This window comes from Netta rufina, assembly GCF_964035555.1.
Source record: "Netta rufina genome assembly, chromosome: 1".
NCBI lineage: Eukaryota > Metazoa > Chordata > Aves > Anseriformes > Anatidae > Netta > Netta rufina.
In genome coordinates this window covers 126,988,594-127,009,535 of record NC_140123.1, presented here as the reverse complement: position 1 = coordinate 127,009,535, position 20,942 = coordinate 126,988,594, and the positions used below count along the sequence as shown (strand labels likewise).

The 20,942-nt window shown below is 44.8% G+C and overlaps 1 protein-coding gene across 1 annotated transcript in view; it reads right to left on the bottom strand.

Moving 5' to 3' along the window:
- Positions 1-18,486, bottom strand: part of LOC311217314 (alpha-2-macroglobulin-like protein 1) — a gene marked incomplete at both ends in the record, with an annotated part of 28,950 nt that extends 10,464 nt beyond the window's left edge. Inside the window, 26 exons of the mRNA XM_084299286.1 lie at positions 90-171; positions 1,041-1,217; positions 1,670-1,753; positions 2,985-3,036; positions 3,194-3,315; positions 3,453-3,579; positions 3,787-4,012; positions 4,107-4,215; positions 4,778-4,883; positions 5,268-5,441; positions 6,259-6,401; positions 7,010-7,159; positions 7,705-7,768; positions 8,574-8,795; positions 9,689-9,853; positions 10,771-10,880; positions 11,733-11,841; positions 13,128-13,242; positions 13,644-13,728; positions 14,343-14,502; positions 14,995-15,015; positions 15,317-15,369; positions 16,070-16,214; positions 16,543-16,587; positions 17,601-17,784; positions 18,419-18,486. Coding sequence (XP_084155412.1) covers positions 90-171; positions 1,041-1,217; positions 1,670-1,753; positions 2,985-3,036; positions 3,194-3,315; positions 3,453-3,579; positions 3,787-4,012; positions 4,107-4,215; positions 4,778-4,883; positions 5,268-5,441; positions 6,259-6,401; positions 7,010-7,159; positions 7,705-7,768; positions 8,574-8,795; positions 9,689-9,853; positions 10,771-10,880; positions 11,733-11,841; positions 13,128-13,242; positions 13,644-13,728; positions 14,343-14,502; positions 14,995-15,015; positions 15,317-15,369; positions 16,070-16,214; positions 16,543-16,587; positions 17,601-17,784; positions 18,419-18,486 — 3,098 coding nt within the window. The remainder of the gene's footprint in view (positions 1-89; positions 172-1,040; positions 1,218-1,669; positions 1,754-2,984; positions 3,037-3,193; positions 3,316-3,452; positions 3,580-3,786; positions 4,013-4,106; positions 4,216-4,777; positions 4,884-5,267; positions 5,442-6,258; positions 6,402-7,009; positions 7,160-7,704; positions 7,769-8,573; positions 8,796-9,688; positions 9,854-10,770; positions 10,881-11,732; positions 11,842-13,127; positions 13,243-13,643; positions 13,729-14,342; positions 14,503-14,994; positions 15,016-15,316; positions 15,370-16,069; positions 16,215-16,542; positions 16,588-17,600; positions 17,785-18,418) is intronic.
- Between the last annotated feature and the right edge of the window lie 2,456 nt (positions 18,487-20,942).

Below are 20,942 nucleotides of genomic sequence, written 5' to 3'. Positions count from 1 at the left end.
AGAGCACAGAGTAATACTGTGTCACAGCCAGGAGCAGGAAGAGTAAGGACAATAGGTTTGGGATGACAGCACCAACTCTGGTCACTCACCACGTGTTGCCCTGGGTGTCTGCCTTCCCAAAGGCACTGTAGGAACCATCATCATGTTTGTAGAGCAGCTGACGCTGGTAACCTGTGAAGACAGGTGCAAGGGCACAACTCTCAGTGTGAAAGCATGTAGCATCTCACACTTTACCCTTGCTGAAGGAAGCATGTTTTACAGCAAGAGACTTCACCAGTTCCTACAGAGACAGTTGAACCAAACCTACTATACCACAATGCCCTGTGCATCCCATGGCACCAGTTACCAGTTACCATTGCCACCCTGCTCATACAATTCTCTTGTGTAAGTTCCCATCTCCCAAACATCTGTCCCAACTTATGGTACAGGAAAGAAAGGGAGATGAAGGGAGTAAACTTCCTATCCGTGGGAGGCTGCTGAGCATTCTGTGTAGCAGGTTAAGAGGACTGCCAAGCTGGAATGTGATGTGCATTGCAAAATGAGACACAGATAGTAGCACTGCATTAAATTTGGATTGTACTGGACAGAGCTGACACACCAGCATAATAAATGTCCTAAACCAAAAGGAAACACTAAGTTATCAAACTCCTATCTGTCCCCTATGGCCACTCTCTATTCCAATTAAGCAGCTGATGTCCTCTTTCTACAAGGAAAAGGCCTCTGTCTGCCTCAGACTGATAAAAGAACAAAACATGGGCATCACTTTATAATGCAAATCATGTTATAATGCAAATCATTAATTACCCACACCATTCTCAGAAAAGCAGGCTTAATACCTCAATAATAGCCAGAGATAGAAGTCTTGTTTCTTCAGAAAGATGCTTTACCTTTCTTGAAACAATTTCTTGTACTCTGTAGTATCTTTCTTTAGTGTAGCTCTGGCAGTGCTTCCTCTCCTGCCGTGCACCCAATAAACCAATGCCCTACACTCCTGATTTATGGTACCTTCTTTTTGCAGGAGAAGGAAGGACAATGCTTACCAGTTATCAGGAAATACAATGCTATATTTTCAATTTCTGGGTCCAATTGTTTAGTCTTCTGCAAGTACTCGAGTATGAAGATGTTTGGTGCAAACTGAACCATGTTTTGTTCACCACAGCCAAAGGGCATCTCAAGCAGCTGACCTAAATTCTGAAGTGCTGGGCCCATGATATCCCCTAAAATTTGAGTTGGAGGAGATAGAGAAAGAAAAGCACAGGCATTCAGCAATATGAATTGAGGGGACTCCTGCTTTCTTCAAACTCTGCTGGAATCCTGGAAAAGAGCCAGCTCCTCATTAAACTGAAGCAATTCATATCACATTCAAATTTCTTCAAATCCTTCCTGGATTACTCCAGCACAGCAAGGGAAGACTGGATCATTCTGGAAGAAGGCTGCAAGAGACATCAGAGGAGATACCCTGTGTCTTCCTCTCCAGCCACCTAGGGATCACCCATTCCATATTGAGAGGAATTACTGCTGAAAAAGGTTACTTGATACACATTTCTGAGGATAACATTACACCTCCTTCAGTTTATTTTAGGAGGAACTGGGTTGATGCAACATTAAGACCAAAGTATTATGCAAGCTTTTCCCACTGGAACCCAAGAGCAGGTAAAGCCTTTCTCACCAATGACAGAGAAAGTGGCTCGGCCAGATCCCTCCAGTGTTTCTGCAGGCAGGGTCAGGGAGAATTCTTCAGAGACTGTGTTATCTGAGGAAGGCAAAACCCAGGAATGTATTCAAGGGAAGACTTATCACACACAGTGACGGCAGCCTCCTCCATACGCAGCCCGTAGTGAGCACGAGCGATGAGGGCACAGTGTGCCAGCTGGGTGCAGCACCCCCTCCACTGGCTGAACAGGAGGCCCAAGTATACTTTAACCCACTACATGGCACCATTCTGTGACTATCTGTGCAGGTCAAGGCATAATGGAACCAGATAGCTGGTTCCAAGGGCAGTTTGCAGGGAAACCATGGCCAAACAACCAAAAACTCTCCCCAAAACCAGCACATGTGAAAGGGAGAGAGGCCAATAGCACAGAAGAATGGGAGCTTGCAATGGCAAGGGCCAGCAGGAGGAAGTGTTCACACAAAGCCTGAGGTGCCCTTGCAGAACTGCTTCACCCCTCTGCTGATTGACAAGGAAAGACCCCTTGCAGGGGGGATTGAGCTGAGTAAGGCAGCCTGATCTGCTCCCCACATAATAACTAGTGAAACTAAAAAAAGGTGACGGGTGATCGTAGTAGGAGACTCTCTTCTTAGAGGTATAGAATAACCCATCTGCTGACCTGATCTGCTGACCTAATCTGCTCCTGATAGAAGTCTGCTGCTTACCTGGGGCTCATATCAGAGATGTCACCAAAAGATTGACCAGACAAGTGGCATTCCACAGGGGTCAGTACTGGAACTGGTGCTGTTTAACATCTTTGTTGGTGACACAGACAGTGGGATTGAACATACCCTCATCAACTTTGCCGACAACACCAAGCTGTGTGGTGTAGTCGACACACTGGAAGCAAGAGATGCCATCCAGAGGGACATGGACAAGCTTGAAAGGTGGGCCTGTGCAAACCTCATGAAGTTCAACAAGGTCAAGTGCAAGATGATAGGACAAGGAGTTATGGCTTTAAATCAAAAGAGAGTAGGTGTAGAACAGATATAAGGAAGAATTTCTTTACTGTGAGGGTATTGAGGCACTGGAACAGGTTGCCCAGGAAAGTTCACTTCAACTTCACGATCACAGAACTTCACAACAGTCCCTGGAAGTGTTCAAGGCCAGGCTGAATGGGGCTTTGAGCAACCTGGTCTAGTGGGAGGTGTCCCTGCCCATGGCAGGAGGGTTCGAACTAGATGATCATTAAGGATCCCTTCCAAACCAAAATCATTCTATGATTCCATCCTGCTCTCATGATGGACAGCAGCCAGGGACTTATGTTCCATACCTGTAGCACAGAGATAGGCATTTTGCGTCTTCTTTTGCAGTACACCTTCTGGCTGCAGGTGAAGAAAGAGTAATTCAGAATGGGAAGGCAGGAAAGGAAGTCTCCGTGCCTCAGTAGGCCTGTTTCCAAGAAAGGTCTAAGCTTCTTGTTAATCGCCTCATGGGGTAACTCACTGTCCCCAGGTGTTCTCCAGACTGGGTCTGACTAACCTTCACAAGCAGAGGTTTTATCACTGTGTCTGTCTTTCCTCGCAATGGTGTCACAGCAACCTGGTTATCACACAGATCATGTGAATCTTCTGCCACACTGCTTACAGTGATATTCACTTTGCCTGCAGGAAGCAAAAGGGTATGTCATTGAGCACTTGCAGCAGAGATATCTACGTACAGATGACAGGACCAGACACAGAGGCAGGCAAATTTCACACCTCCTCCCACTGTTGCCACACATCCCTCTGCTCAACCTCACCCAGTCTGGTGGCTGTCACATTCCACACAAAGGTTTGTGTTTCATCGGCACAGAGGCAGCTGGTGAACTGGCAGCCTGGACAGGCATCCACCTTTAGTTCTGGGGTGTCTTTGAGGGTGGTGTGCACCTTGAGTGTGGTGGGGTATACAAACACGCATTAGCATAGAGTTAGTGCCAGGCCCTGCTCAAATGAGGAAATACCATGGGTCACAAAATATAAGACAGTGCTTTGTGGCCCAAATGCCTATATCTACATCTCCTGAGAAGCTCAGAGCTTGCCTTTGGGCTCAAGCTTTTGCTCCAACAGAGGCTATGGGACTGGGGGAATACTCACTTGGATACAGTCCTTGAGGTAGTTGAAGACAGTGGCTTTTAGGCTGAAAGTCTCTCCTCGGGTCACAGAGTAGGGCAGTGACAGATCTACAAAGAAAGGCTGGAAGACCCTAAGCGTGGCCAAAGGAGAGAGCCCAAAGCCAGTATCAGCAACACAGAAGGTATTGGTATGCCATTCTGTAATAGTGTCGGGTACAGTAAGTTGGAGAGATGCTTGCCCCTCATCACTACAGCAAGAAGAAAGAGAGGAGAACTTGCTCAGGAGCAGTCAGAAGTTTCCAGGGGTCTCCCTGGGGAAGGCAGGCAGAGGCTGTTACCAACCCAACAGGGACCAAATCCCAAATCCAGGTTTCTGGGAAATGTGTCCGTGGTTTGGGCTTCTCTGTGTCATCTGACTGCGGTACAGAATCAGCATGGCCAACATAATTGTCTGCAGAAAAGCAAGTGGTACATCAGAAAACAGCATGTGTCAGTACGGGTGAAATTGCTTCTTCATTTGCAGGCAATCTAACACAAACCATAAATGACCTGAGACACAGAACAGCGTACACAGGATTGGCTTTTCAGTGACAATATGACACAGTGTCAGTGTCATTGGGGAACACAACTTTAGGGAGAGAGGGTTGGATGGACTTTAGCCTGAGGCTCGGTCTGACAAATCCAGAAAGTTTGGTCTGGATCCAGAAAGGGACAGAACACTTAAATGGAGTCACACTGTTTTAATAAGTCTGTGAAAATACTGGTGGAGAGCACAGTACATTTTCTGTGAAGAGTGCAGAACCCAGGGACAGCCAATAAGGCAAAGAGATTTGAGCTTTTATCTGTGATTTATAAATCAGGTCCTTTAAACTGAACACAGACATCATTCCTTTCATACACACACAAAAGAGAAACACAGCAGGGTGGAAATCAGCCATCTCAGCTGCAGCCTGGTCAGGACTGGGAGAGGAGAGCCCCTTCAGTCAAGGAGATGGGCAATTTCAATTACTTACCAACTATACTGTCTTTGCTGGACAACATCTTTTTCTTAAAGTCTCGTTTTATACAGGAAACTGGTTTCTTGATTTTAGTATTGGTTAATATTTTCATGCGCAACTTCTGGAAAAACAGCAAAGAGAATAAATCAGTGATAAATAAAAGGGAAGAGGAACACTGAAAATACTTGAGATAGCAAGAGTAAGTGAGTTGTTCATAGATGAAACCATAAAAAATGCTACTTGTTTGTATGCATATGCATAGACTTACAGATTCACACTCGGGGCAGTGCATGAGGAATGCACTATGCCTACTGATAAGTTTCATCTTTCCCCATAGTCCCCAGGTGAGTGTGGACATGATGGAGAAGAGCAGGGTACAGATGACTTTTATCAATGAAAGTCAGGGCAGCTGAAGTTTGCTAAGAGCAAATTCTTGTAGGCATTCAGGATGGCATACTGGCAATCACTGTCTCAGGAAAAGTTTGGTACAAATGCAGAGAATCACCTTAAACAGATTAAAGACATCAGCTTCACTTTGGTACCACGGCGCTTCCTTATGAGTCTTTTTATGGAGACCAGATTTCTGAGGCAGACAAGGGTATGCATCAAAGTCTTCCAGGTGATAAGGGAACCCTCGTCCTCCAATTATAAAGCTGTCTTCAAAGACTGTCTTATACAGCTGCAATGGAAAAATAGAGGTCTTTATAAGGAACTGGGCAACATGCATGTATTTGTATGGGTCTAATATTTGTACCGTAGCCCTCTAATATACTTCATAAAGTTTCATACTTGAAGATGTTGGCACTGGCCCAGCTTGCACTACAGGACACGAAACCTAAGTTAATAGTGGATATAGGGTTGAAACCCTTAGTTTGCAGACTGTCACCTCTGACAGTTCAAGCTTTTTAACTCTAAAACGAAAGATTTGGATAGGACACATGACTCAGTTTGAGCACAGGGCATTGGCATATCTGAATTACAAATTCAGCCTTATAGGGTTCTGTCCCCTGGCTTCTGTTTTCTAAAGAACTGCTCAGGTGCTCAGTATGAGCTGTCATATGGTTATAATTCAGCAAGGCTGGAGGAAGAAGAACAGGAGGACCCTAGCAGGGGAAAAAATCACTTTTAAATGCTTAGCCTCACTGCCTGATAGCAGACAGAAGGGCGGAGAGGAAGGTAGATGTGAGGAAAGCACTTTCCCTCTAAGCAGTGAGCACTAGCATCTCTTTGAAGCTGCTCTCTCCACCTACTTCTGCAGTGGTGTGCAGCTCCACCACTCTCCAGACAGGCCCACAGTGCAGGGAAGATGCACTAGGAACACAAACAACACATAACTGCTCAGAAGACGCCCAGGAGGAGGAATACCAAAGCAGCCACCCAAGGACACTATGTCCTATTAGGACTATGGGCTTCCTCCTTTCAGGATCCTCCTGCCAATGCATGGAGATAGAAGGCAGGCAGACATTATGGGGATGGCCATGGGAGGCTACACTCACTGTGTATGCTGTTAGGGTATTGTTCCACGTCAGGAGGACACTCTTGTCAACAGACTGGACAGAGCATAGGGATCCAGGAGCAGCCTTGAGATCCAGACTGACTTTTGACCCTGGGACTTCCTCCTTGCTTGAGAAGTCCAGTGCTACCTGCAAAAGGAGATGGGGTCAGGGGTTTACTGTTGGAGGGTGGGACTCTGCAAGTCTTAGGTGTCCGGACAGCAGGGTGAAAAACAGAGAATAAGGTAGGGAAGGGAGCTGATATGCTGACAGAAACCATCCTGGTTCATCAAGGTTCATCCTGGTTCATCCTGGTTCATTCTGATTCATCCTTCATCATGGTTACTGGGGCTGCAGTGCATACAGCCCAGTAAAAATTCCCCTACTACCACACCGCTACCTCCTGCTGATCCAGAGCTCACACACGTAGCTAGGCAGGCAGGCTTTCTTTTGCATTAGGGAGAGGACAGGGGATAGTGTACTCCCAAGTCACTCATGGGGAATGTGGGGAGTTCAAGGTGGGCTGTTTTACTCCTTCAGAACAGCTTGCCACTCAGCGTAGGGGAGGGCAGAACTAGGAATTTAGGTAAGAAGGAGGTTATCTGTTTGTTTCCCAGGCAAAAATACTGGACATCTGGTTTAGCATGTGTCCAGCTTACACATTTTGGCTGAGGATAAAACAAAACCAAGAACCACAGCAGGCCAGAGCATATCAATGCTACAATTGTTCTCTCATTCCATTTTGTGCTTCTACCTACCTTGTTTTTAAAGCATGTTGCTACTTGAAACTGTTCCACATCAGCTACCACCTCTCCATCCAAGAAAAGAGCATACACTAGAAGTCTGATGTCAGGAAGGAAGTCATTGCCAACAGTCAGGGTGAATGAGAAGGAACCCTGTAGATCTGCACAAGACAACAGCAAAGAAGAGGGAGAAAGCTCTCACTTGAGTTCACACCATGCAGAATCAGCTGATTGGGGTAGGATACACAATAAGAATCAGAAGAGGGAATTCAATGCTTTCTACCTGTAGACATGAACACCCCACACATACACTGCCACAGATTACAGATTAACAATAATCCCATTATACTAGTCACTACTTTGGCTCAAGGTTGGCAAAAATATCTTTTTCTTCCTGTACCTTAGATAAGCAGGCAAGCTACACAATTTTTTATCTTCTCCAAAGATACAAGGTAGCAGCAAAATCAAAAGGTTGGGTATTAGGTTAATTAGACAAGACAGGAGAACAACACTTGTCTAGAATGCCACTGAACTGTTGAGAGTGGAGGTTGTGTTGGTCTAATGAGGTGGACCACACAATAAGAACTCATTTCAACAGCTTCTTCCTGTGGATAATAGTAACACCTGCAGAGATTGTCATTGGTTGGCAGTCACAAATTTCTGGTCTTTGTTATGGTGCACTTAATTTTCATGAGGTTCTACTCACTCTCATGCTGGAGAATTGATACCTGCTTCTCTCCACTGAAAAGGATCCTGCCTTTGGAAATCACCTGAAGAGCAAAGAGAAGAGTCATTGAAGGGCCGGAATTCTGCAGGTATGAGGAGAGTGAGAAAAGAACAAAAGAAGAGAGAAGGAAACATCTGACATACTGCCACAGAAGCTCCTCTGGTAGGCTATGCCCTAAAGAGGTGGTGATAGCTGGGAAGGGACTTCAGAGGTATTGGTTAGGACATGAGAAGTTGCCACTTATGAAGCCAGAGGTACATCTGAGGCTAGCACTAGCAGCTGTTTTTAAGCACCACTGAAGTCTGATTTCACAATGTTAGGATACAACATTTTTCAAACTTATGAATGAGCTCAGTTCAGTAACCCATATACTAATAACCTCTCAGCTAGACTGAAAGTAGTCGGACCCTTGCTTTGGACTCACTTTCCTGTAACTGAACTTCATCAAGACATGGTAACATACCTCTGGAGTGCATCAAGGCCCTGGCAATTTCAAGTTTTTGTTTTGTTTTGTTTGTTTGCTTTTCTGTATGGAACCAGGCCAGGGGAAGTCAGCTGCACCAGAGATTGCCTCTGAGTTCACATAACAGAAATTAAGGTGAATGGCAGGTATCTATCACCCAAGGTTAGGCCAGGACAAACAAAGCAAAGCAGCTGGAGGATAGGAGAAGGCCCAGGATCTTGAGGATAGGAGGACAGGAGGTTGGGGCAGAACAGAACACACAAACTGACCTTTACTGTCCTGGGAACAATATACTCTTTACCAAGAGTATCTGTGTGCTATTGTGAAAAAGATAAATACCAGTAAGTGTGACCTTGCCCGAGATTCAGATGTCTTCTCTGCTCACCAAGTAGTAGAAATCAATGTGGTCTGCTTTAGAGCTGAGTTTATTCTGGTCAAGGATGTAATCTACTTGCACTTCCTGCTCTTGATCACAGGGCATCACATCATTCCTGGCCTTGATCTCAAGGAAGCTGTTGCTCTCAGAGTAGAAAGGTTTCAGCCAGTGTAAGCTATCCTCAATACCTTCAGATTTCTTCTCAGTGTCATTTCCAAGGTAGTAGGTGCCCTTCAGAGCACAAAAACACAAGTAAGCAGTCAGTATGACCTGACAAAGGAGCTTGTATACTTTGAGTCTGCAGAAAATACTAAGTTATTACCTGGCAGATGACACATCTGTATGTCATCTTGTTTAAGGTCATCATTTTGTTTAAGGTCAATTTTGAAGCCAATAACACTTTATCTTACAAAGTTTTAGCAAAAATCTAAGTTTAGTAGCTTTGCTCACAATCTTACTCTTCCTCTTTTATCTTTCCATGGGAACACACTTACCATCAGTCTGTAACTGTCCAGCATGAATGCAACACCCATGTTTTGTGTTTGTACTTTTGCTTAGATGCCCTTAAGTACAACAGGTGCCAAAACAGCTCTTGCATGATGAAGGTCTACTTCCCTGTGGAGAATTTAAGGCTCTGCAGACAATATCTGTGGGCCTATGAACAGGAATTAAAGCCTGCCCCTGGGCTCCCTGAGGACAGAAATCTACCTCCCAGATTACAGAGCCTCTAATCACCAAACCACATCAACCAAAATTAGGGGACCTCACCCTGGATAGGCTAGGGTCTCAGGGGAAAACATCCAGAGCAATAGCTCCTTCCAGTCTGAGAAACAAGTAGCAATGGGAGGTCATACTGCTTGGGCATGAATCCCTCATCAGCTGCAAGGAATGCAGAGAGTTGGAAAGATGCATGTACTGCCAGGCTGGCAGCAGTGAGCTTCAGGTGTAGGATCAGAAGGTGTGAAGAGAAGACAAGTGCTTCAAAGTCTGGTATTGAAAGGGAGGTCAAATGAGATTAGAAGCCAGAAGATTGTGCCCCAAAAACCTCAGGTGTCTTCCACTTTCTGCCCCATTCCTCCATCTGCCCTTACTTTATTTATCTTTTCACTGTGGGTGATGCTCACCTTCAAAGAAACCAGTGTGCTGTTCCAGCTGGTGGTATCCAGTGAGAAGTGGACTTCCCCTTTCTCATCTGTGAGGAATGACAGGTGTGTCTCCTCATCGTCTATGTCAATTGTTAGGTAGACTGTTTCATTTTGGAGGGGAGAGTCATCACTGTGGCATAACATCTACAGACAAGGGAAGGAAGATAATAACCCTCATGCCACACTCCCAGGCCCCGACAGTGCTTAATACTAATTATTGCTATCATTAGGCTTTCTACATGTAAGTCTTTTGAGTTTTCAGACAGGTTGGAAGGGTCCAAATAAAAACTGAATAAATACACAAAAACACCAGTGTGCAGCAGTTCAGGACCAGAAACAAAGTATAGTGCAGCTATACTACACTACACTACACTACACTACACTACACTACACTACACTACACTACACTACACTACACTACACTACACTACACTACACTATACCTATAGTTGGCCATAGGTAAAATTTACCTATATTGGGTAAAAAAGAGGTAATTTCCTTGGATCTTGAACTTTTTCTTGGACAATGCTCCGAGATCCTAGAAGATCAGAAACTGTCCTGTCTCCAGCAACTTAACTCTTACTGTTTTTTGCCCTCCTTCATGATGTGATTAGTACTGGCCCAGATGAAAGTGTTTCTAGCTCCAATGGGACAGCAGTCCTAGCATCACGCTGTGGACTTGGGTCAGAAATGACTGCCAGTGAATGGATACACAAGGCTCTAGTGGTTTCTCCCAAGCTGTCATAACCATTTGAACAGCTGTCCACAGGTAATAATATTTCCCTGCTGCCGACACCCCCATCCCATATGCCTTATATCACTCAGACTAGTTTCAGGAGCTGCTCCTGAGGAGGCTCTCAGAGACTGCAGCCGGCTCCAAAATTCCTTTTCAGGGAAATTACTGAGTTAGGGTGTAGAGAAGAAATTGCTTCCATAGAAGGCTTCACTCATAGTTGCTGGATATTGACAGAGCAGCACTTTCCCAGAGACTGCTTCTTTCTATATACAGAAAATTAGACCTATGATGTATTCTCAGCAGAGAAGGGACCTATGGGTGTTACCTTCCCTGTGTATGGTAATCCACGTTTGTAGAATGGATGGACATTGACAAATTCTATAGACTTAATTCTTGTCACAATAGAAATTATAGATATATTTTCAGTCTTTGCTCCTGTGTGGAGAGAGAAGAAATCTGTTAAATCCCAGCAGTGCTTTTAGGAAGCAGAAGATGAGAATATCCTTTTACACTACCTACATCTAAATTTAAAAAAGAGAATACATTCTTCTAGTGTACGATTCCCTCAATCTCTCTGGGATATTTGCTTAATGACAGGATACATCAAACCTTATAAGCACATATTTCTAATGTTTTTGCAGATTAAGAGAAATCAGATGACTGTTCTGGTATAGACAACTATATTGAAGATGCCTAAAAGTGGCCTGAGAAACCCCACCCACAGTGTGGCAGTTCAAAAAATTGACACCTCCAGTTGCCAGAACAATGGGATATTAACACCGATGCTGACAACCTACCTCTTCATAGTCAATAATGTAGCAGAATAAAAGGGAGCAGAATGGGATTCCTGACAGCAGAAGAGTCCATAAGCAACCCTGCCTCAGGCTTAGGAAGTGAGAGGACAAGAGACTCTGTGAGTAGGGACTACCTGCTGGGATGGTGCGCTACAATTAGCAAGAACTGTGAGGATTTGTTGCAGACTTTTCCATGACTAGCCAGGGCTTTGCAAATGGTTGAGGAACTCCTCAGTGTCGAGGCAGTCACTGAAATGACATCTACATGCTTGTGGAGATGAAGGGTAGAGAGGATTAGGAAATCTGGTCCTAACAGGTGGAAGAGGTGCTAGAATAGAGAACATCATGCATGATAGAAGACTAGGGAACTCTCTTCATGAATTCCTTTCAAAAGGAATTCAACTGCTGCACAAAAGCCAAAACCAAAAAAAATCAAACAAGGAAATGAAAAGCTGTCTGCAAGGATTGGAACTTTTCACATGTCCTCCAGTACCTGTTCCAGTTTCCTCTATTTCCCCTCTCACATATAGGTAGCTGTCAGATTCATTTAATTCCAGAGTCTTTGTCTTCACCGTAAAAGTAGTACAGCCATTCTTGTCTGTCTGGAGAAACATGAACAGAAAGAAAGAGCATAATGTGGAGGTAGAGGAGCTGTTTCAAAGATGCTGGGTAATCCTAAAGAAGTATTTCCAAATACTTGTGGAGCAGTGGAAAGTTCAAAAACCTGTAATTGCAGAAATCTGCCACGGATACCTTAGCTAGAGAACAAACCCATCACACTTGGATCAAAGTCATCAAAAATTGGCATCAAAATGTGCTTCAGACAAATGATACAATGGTTAGCTATGTCACAGGCTAATATGGAGACTGGATTAAGCCTGCTCCCTGCCTTTAAAAGAGCATTGGTGTCTACCTGAGTTGGAGGTAGCCTTCTCCCTAAAACTGTGGTCCTGATGAATTAATGCTGATCTGATGGCATTCTAGTCACAGCTGTCTCTGTGATGTGGCTATGCTAAACAAGGACACCCAGCCAGTTACAGATTTCAAGAGCTGTGCCAGTCATTAGGTAGAGACTGGGTACAGACATCCTGCCATGAGAGTGAGGGTGGACAAAGTGTTTCTAGCTGTGTCTGTTAAGTTCTCTGGAGAACCTTGCATGGCTTTTTGCATGCTATGTGAGAGGAAGCTGGCATGCATCGTTCCAGATGGAGATATTTTACTACTGGATGGATTTTAAAAAATGCAGAGATCCAGTTGGATTTTCATATTCTGGCTTGTTGCTGGCTCACCTGACATTTAAAAATATTTTCTTGTGACTTGAAAGAGCTGCATCTGAAAGCTGAGGAAAAAAAAAAAAAAAAAAAAAAAAAAAAAAAAAACAAAAAACCTTGGGGCTTAACCAAAAACATATAATGAGCACAAATGTGCAGAAAGTGTAACCAGCACCAGACCTAATATTTTACAAGACACTGGTAAATTTAAGATTATCTTTTAACTGTGTGAACAGAGCAAGAAATGGTACATTAAGCCACTGACTATCTGATTGTCTGATTTACTGTTTACTGGTGGGAATGGTCACAAGGCTGAATATACCAGTTGTCTGATTCTGCACAGTATGATACAGATTCTTGGGAAAGGCCACAGGTACCATCACTTACACAGAACTCACACCTTCTCCTGAATTACTGAGTCAGATATGGGCAGCCAGAACAGTAATTCAAGTAATACAGGAGTTACAGGAAGAGAAATCAATCAGGTCTAAGAAGTGGAAAGACACCAGATTAAACCGATTTGTGTACATCAGAGGTGCAGTCAGGCAGATTAAGAGGACAGATGGACAGACATTTCCATCAGGTGATACTTTCCACTCTCTCATATTTCCACCTACCCAGCTCTGTTTTTTCCTCATCTCAGTAGAATTTGAGAAATCTCTCTTGAAAAGTTGTAACGATGTCAAAAAAGTAATGTCTATTTTGCCTTGAACGGGCTTCCCATAGGTATACCTGTGTCACAGGGTGGAAACACACACCTGAAGATGAGCTGCTTCAGCAGAAAAATTGAACCAGGCCCCCCCCCCCCCCTATCAGGGATGAAGTGGAGCCTGGGAGAGTGTTGTATCTTGTTTGTTCGGGAACTTCAGCTCACCCCTGCAAAACAGTTTACATTTCTCTCCACCCACTATACATCAGGAATGCGTTTCAAGCCACTGTCTCAAGTGTGCCCCTGATCAGCATCCTTAGTGTCCTTCAGTCTCACAGTAAATGAGAAAGAGTCGGTTCCACAGAGCGATCTGGCTCCCTCAACAAGGTAATGCAAGAACGTCGTACTGGAAGGCCACTTCTCTACTACCAGCAGTTTAAAGGTGATTGTGGAGCCAAAGGACAGATACCACAATGGTACTCACTTGCCACATAACTTCAGCTGAAATTCCTCATCTGCTGTACTGATAAAGGGAGGGTGCTCAATCTCTAATTCAATTTTTGTCAGCTCTGCAGACAGAGGCATGGAAGAGGGGAAGAGGCATGGAAAAGAGGCATGAAGAAAAAAGAAAAAAAAAAAAAAAAGCAGTACTGAGTATGGTGGGCACTGACTGGAAATTCTGCTGTAGCTGCAGTCAAGATAGTAATGACCCCAGTTATTCATCCCCATGTTGTGATAGTGCTTACTCCCTTTGCCTCCCTCTGATGCTACAATTCCGAAAAGGATTGCTTTCTACTCTAGCTCCATCAGGCATAAACATTGTAAACAGGTTAGGATCGCTGCAACTGATCTGGGTTAGGGCATGATGCAGCTCCCTGTTATGGCAGCTGATGGGAGCGAACAGTACATTTAGCTTAGAGGAGGGTGACAATGAGCAGCAGAAAGTGCTCACCACAGGGTCCAGCTGCAGCTAGAACAAGATCTGAAGTCTTGTCAGACTACAACATCTGCCTTGTACCCTACTCAGCTGCAGAACATTCAGACCAGCATGAGATGAGTGCCCAGACCTATCTATGTCCCTGATCTGTTCTTCTCCCAGGGCAAAAGGTCTGATGAACACAGCCACGTCTCTTCTCTACCTACCCACACTGCTCTTCCCTCACCTCTGTTGTCCAAGTCTCACCATATTCTTTAACGACGAAGGTATTTTTAGCCATGTCTTGTTGCACTGAGATGGTATACTTCCCAAGAGCTGCTTCAGAGGCCAAGGGGAAGGACAGATCCACAATGCCATGTCTTGATTTTACATTCTGCCACTCAGCAATACGGTTACGTCTAGGATCCTATTTGGGAAGGAACATTCAGAGACACAAAGTCACACTGGGAGCATAGGTACCTGGAAGGTCCAACCATACTCAGGCACAAGAAGGCACTATCAGGGCTTAACCTTGCCCCAGCAGAGAGGATCCCTGGTCACAGCAGAAACCACCAGGTGAGATTCCTTCTCCTCCCTCCAGTACCCTTTTACTGAACTGTTGACTTGCAAAGGCTGTCAGTAAAGCTACTGGGAAGTGGTAATACCACAGAACCATAGGAAGGAAAAGCAGCTGTACTGTATCTATTGAGCATTTTGCCTTGTGCTTCTGCTCTGATTCATTATTGCCATGCCTCTAGCTCAGCTATGTGCTGGTTTGAAAGAAGAGCCCAGGCTGACCAGGTAGAAAAGAGTTCAGATGACTTATTTATAGGGTTACATTTTTGGCACAGCTCAGTCAAGGAGAGAAAGGGCACAGTGGAAGAGACAGACTCCCTCTGGTCAGTTCTTTGTCACTTACCAGCAGCCATATCTGGGGATACTGTAAAAAAAAAAAAAAAAAAAGACACAAGCTCAGTTTTGTATAGAGCAAAACAGCATCCATGTGAACCAGAAAAGTTCTGCTCCATCCAGACCCTACGTTATGTCTCCTTCTTCTTGTGTGCTAGCACACACTGCAGTCTTTCTCCAGGGGACCAACGGATGCGTGGTTTCCCTTCAAAGATCGCTTGCCTTTAGGACTTAACAGGCATGCAGGGAGAGGGAAATGTCTCTTTCAAAAGCCTCTCAATGTGTATCATGCTGAGGCTCCTCCATCTATAAATGCATGGAGTGAAACTCACCTCATTTTTAATGACTTTAAGGTCATTGTCAAGGTTCACAATTCGAAATTTCACTGGAAATACAAAGGAAAGGATAGTAAAGCATTCTGCATTCAACATGTCCTTGCACAAATCTTGTTCTCCCTTTCTGTTCTCCTATATCTATGTATCTCTCTGTTTACCTTAGAGGTATTCAGGTCTTCCCCCAAACAGCCCCTCCCAGCACCTGCCTTCCAGTCCCAACCCCAGCCCCCACCCCACCCAGGACTCTGTCTGGGAGGTTTATATGCAGCTGCAGGCTGTAGAAACTCACTGCTTTTACCTGGAAGGATTATAATGATGTGTAAAACAGTGGGGTTGGTCTTTCTGCAGTCTGTTCATATTGTGAAAACTGTGGAACAATCCTACAGCCTGGAGGTGCTCTAAGCACAAAGCATCTATGCTGTGACTTTAAGCTTTACTCAAGTGTAAACAAGTATTCAAAAAATAACAAGGGATTGCCTAGTGTCCTAGAGAGTTCTGGCTTTCCTTTTGGCTTTATGAGAGATACTTCAAAAGAACAACACCTAGGAGCAGCAGGCTGAGCATTTGGTACAGCACGGCTTATGGGGGAACATCCTGACTCACATCATTCCTGGAAACACTGAAAAAAGAGACCTGCTTTCTTCTAGCTCCAAAAGGCCTAGCTTGGTGCACTTGATGAAGTCTTCCCTCAAAATGTGGCTGCTACCTTAATCCGTCCCTCCCCATTTCCACGTCACCTTCTTGCCTTACCTGTTTCTCCAGGTTTGTATAAGGCCTTGTCTGTCTCTACCAGAATTATGTTCTTCTGGGGCTTGACCAGCACCTTCTTGCGACCCTCAAAGAGCACACTGTCATCGCTGTGTATCAGGACATGCAGAAAAACCACCTCCTCTGACTGTCAGAGTAAAATAAAAACTGCCTAAGACTAGAAGTAATTTGAAGGGGAAACCGAGGCTACCAAAATCTCCAATTCAGTCTTCTCTGTCCCCTTTCTTTGATTTAGCTCTTTCCTTTCTTTAGTCATAGACTTCCACACACCCCCCAGTTTCCTTATTCTCTTTTCTCTGCCTTTCCCCTTGTCACACTTGTGCATTTCTACATTTCTTTCTCCCCATTGCTATCTTTCCCACCATGCAACTCCTCCCTTTAATATGGCTCAGACACAGGAGAGGCTGAAGCTCTCTAGTTTGTAAGAGGAGAGGCAGCCAAGAAAGGTGTCTTACTTGTGAAGCTGAAGCATCTGTTTCCCAGGGGGTTAACTCTGGTACCTAGGTTGATTGATGTAAGGAAAGAAATAGAAAAAAAACCATCAGAGATCTTGCATCTTATCCCAGATGTGAGACATCACCTCAGTGTTAATCAATCCTCAAACTTCAGAGTCCAAACTCCACTGCACGAATCAGCCTCTAGACCACTTAATATTGCTTGAAGAAGAAGCAGTCACCATCTGTCTTTTATTCATGAATGTAAGAGCGAACCATATGACATATCATTCTCCCTGTCACAGAAATTGAAGATTGTTTTACAAATAAACAAAACAAAACAAACGAACAAAAAAACACATAGGGAAGATAGATATGGAGCTGACTAAGGCAGTAATGGGAAAAAGATACTGGTCAGGCAAAAACTTTGGACATCTCACTATCAGAAAGACTAAGCTCACGAGGAGAAAGTGTTTTTGTTTGTTTGTTTTTGTTTTTATTTTGTTTTGCTTTGCTTTGTTTTGTTTTGTTTTAACTACAGATGTCCCTGGCTTTCCAGAACCAGGATTCACTCTCTCCTAAGTCCTGGAACCAAACACTTTGTTAAATACTGTCTTGCTGATAAAAGAACCAGAACTGACTACAGACCCTTCTTGAGTTCTGCTGAATCTGTAGGGCAATAAGAGCATAGGCACAGCAACTTAGTATGGTGCTGAAGGAGACAGGGAGAGTTTGTAGAGTCTCAGCACCAGACACATCTCCACGTCTCTCCAGAAATGTAACTGGAATTCCTGTAGTCATGTCAGAGCCTCAGTGTAGCTAGTTCAGCTAACTACAACAATAGGATGAAATCAGCTGATAGATTTTTTAAAAAAATATTTTCTACGCTGTGAAAGATTGCCTAGTTTGTTAGGTTCTAGGACACTCTTGTATTTTGCCTGGAACTGTTAGGAAAAGATACTTCACCTGCTTGGAACCTCATGGCAAGACAGAGAAGGACAGTGTGTCAAGAGAGCACTTCTGTCTGAAGTGGGAGTAAGATCATCTACTGACAAGTCAGCAACCACAGCTACACTCACCTGGAAGGTGATGCACTCAAAAGTACCTGGCTTCTCCACGTCCTGTTCCACCAGTGTGTGATTCTTGGTTTCCATCTCCAGGGTGACAGCCAGGTGAACAGCCTCAGTCAGGGAGCTGAGGTGAATGCAGAGCTTCTCCTCTTGGGAATGGTGAATGACAGCAGGGAACACCACCATGTAGTGACTAGAAGAGAGCAGATGTTCAGAAACAATTCAGAGTATGAGGTGGACAGGCCAGAATAAATTTCTGCTGCACTCATGGAGAGGCACATCAAAGGTCTGAAATGCCTAAGAGGCCTACAGTGAAGGAATTATGGTGCAGCTCCTTTTCCATGCCAGAAAGAAGCAACACGCCCAGCATGGAACCAGACGGCTCCTGGTATGTGTCTGTCACCACCTTGCCACCAGCCAGGACACAGCTGCCCCAGCAGCAAGTACACAAGAACAGAAAGTTTAGGTGAGGAATGAAGCTGAAAACTCAGTGACCAAGGCATAAGGCTTCAGGCCTCACACCAAATTTCATCCTCACAAGCACAGGATGAATGAAGGCAAACTTGTGGCTTCTGTAGCTTTTCAGTGTGTACAGTGCACTGCTAGTGCGGTGCCTGCACTAGCATATACCAGGGGCTTCACCTGCAGTGGTGCTTGACACCCAGAGCTCCAAAGTAACTCAGAAGGAACTGCTTCTGCTCAGCCTCCCTAATAACAAGATTCCCTACATGCAGCTCTGTGATGCTAAACCATGCAGCACCTCAGCACTAAACCCTTCAACGACAGTCCTTTCCACCAAGCCCCCCAAAATCAAAAGATAATCTCACGGTTCCAGGCTTGCTTCAGCTGCAACTGGGAATAGGGTCAGGGCTAAAAGGAGCACTGGTGCTCCCATTGCTTGGGCTGGGAAAGACAGCTGTCAAGATCCGCACAGGAGGAGAGAGTAGCCTGTACTGATGGGCTGTAACAATCCTAAATACACCCCTCAGATGTTCCTAAGGCCAAAGTGTGGGGGAAGTTTATATACGGAGATTATATCTCTTCCAGGCTAATGACACTAGCTAATATTTACTTATTTCCACCAATGGCAGAGTAAAGGCCACACAGCACTGTTCTCCACCCACATCTAAGCTCAGATGGCATTCCAGGTGGTGGGATGTCAGAGCGCTGTGGGGAACATGTGGAGTGGGTGACCTCTAACCCAAACTGAAGGGGACTTAGGAGAAAAGCTCACCTCAGTTTTGGCTGGTCTGGATTCTGGCTGTAGCATCCCAAGGGAGACAAAGCAGCTATTATCCTTAGCTTGTGAAAAAGGATCCTCAGCACTCTGACTGTGCTTTATCAGTGATCTTCCCCTCATCCAGTTTTCATCAGTGCTTGAATTCAAAATCTTTCAATTAATTTCAATTTCAATTTCCTTCCCTCCCCCTCCCCCAAGAAACAAACAAACAAACAAACAAACAAACAAAAAAGCAGAGAGCACATGGAAGCAAAGTGAGAAAGAAAACAATTATTTTCTGCTTCCCATCAACAAGCAATGTTTGGCCACGTCCTGGGAAGCAGGGCCTTGATATGTGTAGCAGTTGTTCAAGAGGACAGATGTCTTCATAACGAGAGCCCCCCATCCTCCTTCCCCTTTCCCACCATTTACTGCTGAGTGCTGAGTATGACACCCCATGGTATGGAATATCCCTTTGGTTGGTTTAGGTCAGCTGCCCTGGTAATGTCGCCTCCCCACCTCTTGCCAACCCACACCCTACTGGCTCTGGGGAGCTTTGAAGACAGTTTTGATGCTGTGCCAGCACTGCTCAACAATAGACACAACGCTGGTGTGCTATCAATGCTGTTCTAGCTACAAGCTGTGATTCCGTGAAGTGCAGAGTGCAGCACTGTATGGGCTGCCACAGGGAAAGTTAAGTCCATCCCAGCCAGGTCCAGTTCACAGCTTCATCCAACCATAAGGTATTTCTACACTGACACCACCACCAATCTGCTTCAGACTCCTACCAGGTACTGCAAACTTCTATTTAATTTTTCTGAATGGCAGCAGTGGCAGATGAAGTGAGCAGGGCTTGGACCTATTTGCCTTCTAGGTACAACCTTATTTGAAGGTTGTTGTCCTCATCTTGCTTTGGCCACAGCTGTGTTTTTGCAGATCATAACCAAAGGTACACAATATAGAATGAATCTGCCGTCTGCCCACTCTTTGATCCCAGCTGAAGCAATCCCATGGATTTACTTTGGCATGGAGTCTGTGTATGTGTATCCACTCTCTGAGCTCACAGAGCAATGTAACTGCAACGTGCACCTTTAACCTAGCACAGATATTCAGATAATCTGCAGGTTTGAAGCACTGTATGTCACTGATCTGGGAATACATTTGATTCTCTGAAATAAACAGGGTTTTGACTTCAAGCCTAAATTAGCCAGACAAAAAACAGAATTCGATCTGATTTCAGAAACATTCCCCACAGCTCTGCAACTCTGAATGGTCATCAAGTTAGCCGCTTCAGAATTTAAATGGGAACAGAAAGACAACTAAAACATAATAAAGTGTTAAAGTTCTTCCCTTCTTCCAGGGAGAAGCTAGGGGCATTATGAGAGCTGTATGTGGAGCCCTGGATTGGCCTGGCCAGAGGCTGCAGGTCAGGAATGAAGTTTCAACACAAAATGAATAGTACGTAAAGAAGTTCTACAGAAGAAATTCAAACCTAAAGCAAAATTAAACTTACATCACAAACAACAAATTTGCCCAAACATGTTTCTAGTGTTTCCAGGTCACTTCTTTACTTTGAGGGTGACAGAGCATTGAAACAGGCTGACCAGAGAGGCTGTGGAGCCTCCTTCTCTGGAGATATTCAAACCCCACCTGGATGCCACCCTGAGCAACATGCTCTAGGTGATCCTGCTCGGCAGGGGATGGACTAGATGATCTTCAGAGGTCCCTTCCATCCTCTGCCACTCTGTGATTATGTGATTCTGTAACAAAATCCCACTAAAGACACCTTTGTAAAAATTAAGCCCCCATACCAAATCAAGTATCTGAGCATTCCTGCTGTCATCAGCTATGCTGCATAAGATAAGGCAGAGAAACACATCTCCCAGAGCAATATCAACAAGGCTTACAAAGCCTTGGGGAAAGTGCCTTCAGTGCCTTGGCAATAAACATTGTCTCCACCCCTTCCACCCGCCCACATCCCAGCCCCAGCCATGCACAGCATGATTTCCACCTTCTTGGTTTTGAAGCCAAGACAGGCTTTCGAAAGAGACAGGCACCCTGTCAGAGCAAGAGCTGCATAGTCCTTCATCTCTGGATGAGGGGGAGAGGGAAGAAAGCAAGCAGCAAAAACA